The sequence below is a fragment of the Lithobates pipiens genome, unplaced genomic scaffold, assembly GCF_037356315.1.
Source record: "Lithobates pipiens isolate NorthernLeopardFrog02 unplaced genomic scaffold, aLitPip1_a1.2 Scaffold_28, whole genome shotgun sequence".
NCBI lineage: Eukaryota > Metazoa > Chordata > Amphibia > Anura > Ranidae > Lithobates > Lithobates pipiens.
The window spans coordinates 211742921-211746322 of record NW_027507789.1 but is presented as its reverse complement, the minus strand read 5'-3'; the positions used below and the strand labels follow the sequence as shown (position 1 = coordinate 211746322).

General features: G+C 44.8%; 1 protein-coding gene across 1 annotated transcript; it reads right to left on the bottom strand.

Moving 5' to 3' along the window:
- Nucleotides 1-553: 553 nt before the first annotated feature.
- LOC143936129 (transcription factor Sox-12-like) lies at nt 554-2785 on the bottom strand. The gene has a single exon (XM_077460491.1). The coding sequence runs from the start codon at nt 2212-2214 to the stop codon at nt 1438-1440; it is 777 nt and encodes a 258-aa protein (XP_077316617.1). The 5' UTR covers nt 2215-2785; the 3' UTR covers nt 554-1437.
- Between the last annotated feature and the right edge of the window lie 617 nt (nt 2786-3402).

Here is a 3402-nt window from a genome sequence, read left to right as displayed (position 1 = left end):
GATAGATGATAGATAGATAGATAGATAGATAGATAGATAGATAGATAGATAGATAGACGATAGTTAGATAGATAGATAGATAGATAGATAGATAGATAGATAGATAGATAGATAGGTAGAGAGGTAGATATGTAATATATAGATAGATAGATAATTGATCGATAGATAGAGAGCTAGTAAGATAGATAGGTAATTGTTGAATGGATAGATGGAGAGATAGATAAATAGATAGATCCCTTACAGTAATAATAGATAGATAGATAATTGATCGATAGATAGATAGATAGATAGATAGGTAATAGATAGATAGATAGATAGATAGGTAATTGATAGATAGATAGATAGATAGATAGATAGATAGATAGATAGATAGATAGATAGATAATTGATAGATAGGTAATAGATAGATAGATAGATAGATAGATAGATAGATAGATAGATAGATAGATAGGTAATTGATAGATAGATAGATAGATAGATAGATAGATAGGTAATTGATAGATAGATAGATAGATAGATAGATAGATAGGTAATTGATGGATGGATAGAGAGGTAGATAGGTGATAGATAGATAGAGATCCATTACAGTAATATGAGATAGCTAGATAGATAATTGATGGATAGAAAGATAGAGAGCTAGATATATAGATAAGTAATTGATGGATAGATAGATAGATAGATAGATAGATAGATAGATAGATAGATAGGTAATTGATCAATAGATAGACAGATAGATAATTGATGGATGGATAGATAGAAAGATAGATAGGTAATTGATCAATATATAGATAGATGGATAGATAGAGAGATATATAGATAGACAGACGTACACATAGACAGACTGGTTTCGGCCAATAAAGGCCCACATACACACGCACATACATACACAGAGGTATGCATGTCCTTACCTGGCTGGGGGGGGTGACCCCTCGACTCGGACGGAGGGGGTCTGCACCGGGCTGGACTCCCAGAAATCAGAGACAGGAGACAGCGAGACGGACAGACAGACACCGATGCATGCATAGAACTAACAGAAGTGTGCGCAGTATGTCTGTCTGTCTGTATTAGTATTAGGCGGAGAGGAGGTCAGCACAACAGAGAGCGCTCCAACCACAGTGACAGCTCGTTCTGAGGGGCAGCTAGAGAGTTGCACTGAGAGAGACAGCATGAGAGTGCTTAAAAAAGAGACAGCCAGGAAATCAGATGGCAACGTCAGATATAGCTTGGAGAGTCAGAAGCTTAGGCAGACAGCAGAGAGCACCCTGAGAAACTGAAGTATGAATGTTCGGAGAGAGACGGTTAAGACGGATAGTGCTGAGAGACTGCGGAGAGAGAGAACGTTCCATGCGAATCACCTTTTTTTTGTTGCTCGGGAAAAAAAAAGTCTGTATATAGTTCAACAAGGTGTTGCCTGCTGCTGGGTCCTCTCAAAACGGTCTAGAAGGAGAAGACCAGGTCAGAGACACTTCCGAGAAGACCGCTATCGGAGATCATCTCCACCACCTCCGGAGTGCAGTGATCAGGAAACTCGAAGTGAGACCCGCTGCTGGGCAGGTGGTCCCTGTCCGATGGGACGTAGAGCGACCCAGAGCAAAGCCCGGGCAGACTTTCGTCCGGTCCCTCATCTTCTTCCACTGGCTCTGGTGAAGATGGCAGGGAGCGGGCATGGGGGGGCTGGGCAGGAGAGTAGGGGGGCACCTCCGGGCTGCGTTCTGACGACTCCTGATTCGGCGTCTCTTCTGATTGGCCGACTTTGTGCCCCCCCCATCCGGAGCTTTCCTCCCCCCAGTGCATTCTGGATCCCAGATTCACTTCCGACTGGCATGGAGAAGAAGCAGGTTGGCACCTTGATGTGGTCCGGGGCAGCCTGGCGCGCGTCCTGCCCGCCGGATCCCGTGTGCGCCGGCGTGGCCGGTATTTGTAGTTGGGGTAGTCGGCCATGTGCTTGAGGCGTAAGCGCTCGGCTTCTCGGACGTAAGGGATCTTATCTGTGTCCTCCAGTAACTTCCACCGCTGGCCGAGGCTGCGAGAGATGTCAGCGTTGTGCATGTTGGGGCACAGAGACATCAGCTTTCTCCTCTCGATCTGAGACCACACCATGAAGGCATTCATCGGACGCTTGATATGCCCGCTGGGGGTCTTGCACCAGCTTGGGCCCCCAGGGGCGGCATCTTGGCTCTTTGGGTTGCCCCCAACAGATTTATGCTGAACCATGCTGAGTTTTCCTAGGAGAAAGTGCTGCACAGTGGCATCACTAGACTGTCTGGAAGGCAAGATGGGCACGTGGGTGGTGTGGAGGGCACAGAGGTGGAAGGATGCTGCAGAGGGCAATAACAGGATGCAGAGCGGAGTCAGGAGGCTATGAAGGGGTTAGCAGAGAAATACCTGCAGACAGGAAGCAGGGTAGCAGAATTCTGGCACTGGAAGATTGGAAGCTGGCACAGCAGGAGAAGGTCATAAGTCCCAATCAGTGCCCAGGAGTTTTCAGTGTTTCTTCTCCTCTTCCCTTCCTTTGTCTATAGCTCTGCTCTGCTCTCTCTCATCCTTTGCTGTGTCCCAGACGCTGCCTCACTGCCTGTCTCCCCACTTCAGTCTGGGGGGGTCGGTGTAAACACAAGTCTGCATCTCCCCCCCTTCCATAACCATATTCTTCTCCTGAGCAGCTATTGGTTGCTGGGCGGTTCTAAGTCTGCACCAGCTTGTTAATGAGCCAAGAGAGGAGAGCAGCTCAGACAGCTACAGCCCAGAGACTGTGTGTGGCGGAGGGGACTGCCAGCACGTGTCATGTCGCGGGTGGGAGGGACGGTCACCTGCGGTGTGTCACTCCTGGATGATGGCATGCACAATGCCTGCTACGTGCACAAGGACCAGCAGCCTGATTATTAAGCTGGGCACTAAAAGACCCAGCAGGCTCCTGCTTCTAGCTGCATGATGCCTTTATGCAAGCCACACATTCATCAATTGTACATCATTCTTTTGTTTCAACATAGCTGGGTGGTTTGAAAGCAGACACATTTTCAAAGAAGAGATGAAAAAATAATATAATAATGTTGCTGAAAATCCTAATTACCATTATATTGGGTTTAGTTGGAAGTTGAAATATATATATATATATATATATATATATATATATATATATATATATATATATATATATATATATATATATATATATATATATATATATAAATATAATATAATAATATATATATAAATATAAAAAGGCCAGTCAAAAATCCACCCCACCCCCCCAAAAAAAAAAAAAATTATTATTTTCCAATGATTTGGCTTTGGTTTGATAGGACCAATCAAAAATCACTTAACTAATCTGGCTACAGAAATGTCAACACTGATTGGCTGCTACCTGCTACTAAACATCATTCAAAGTGTTTACCACTGATG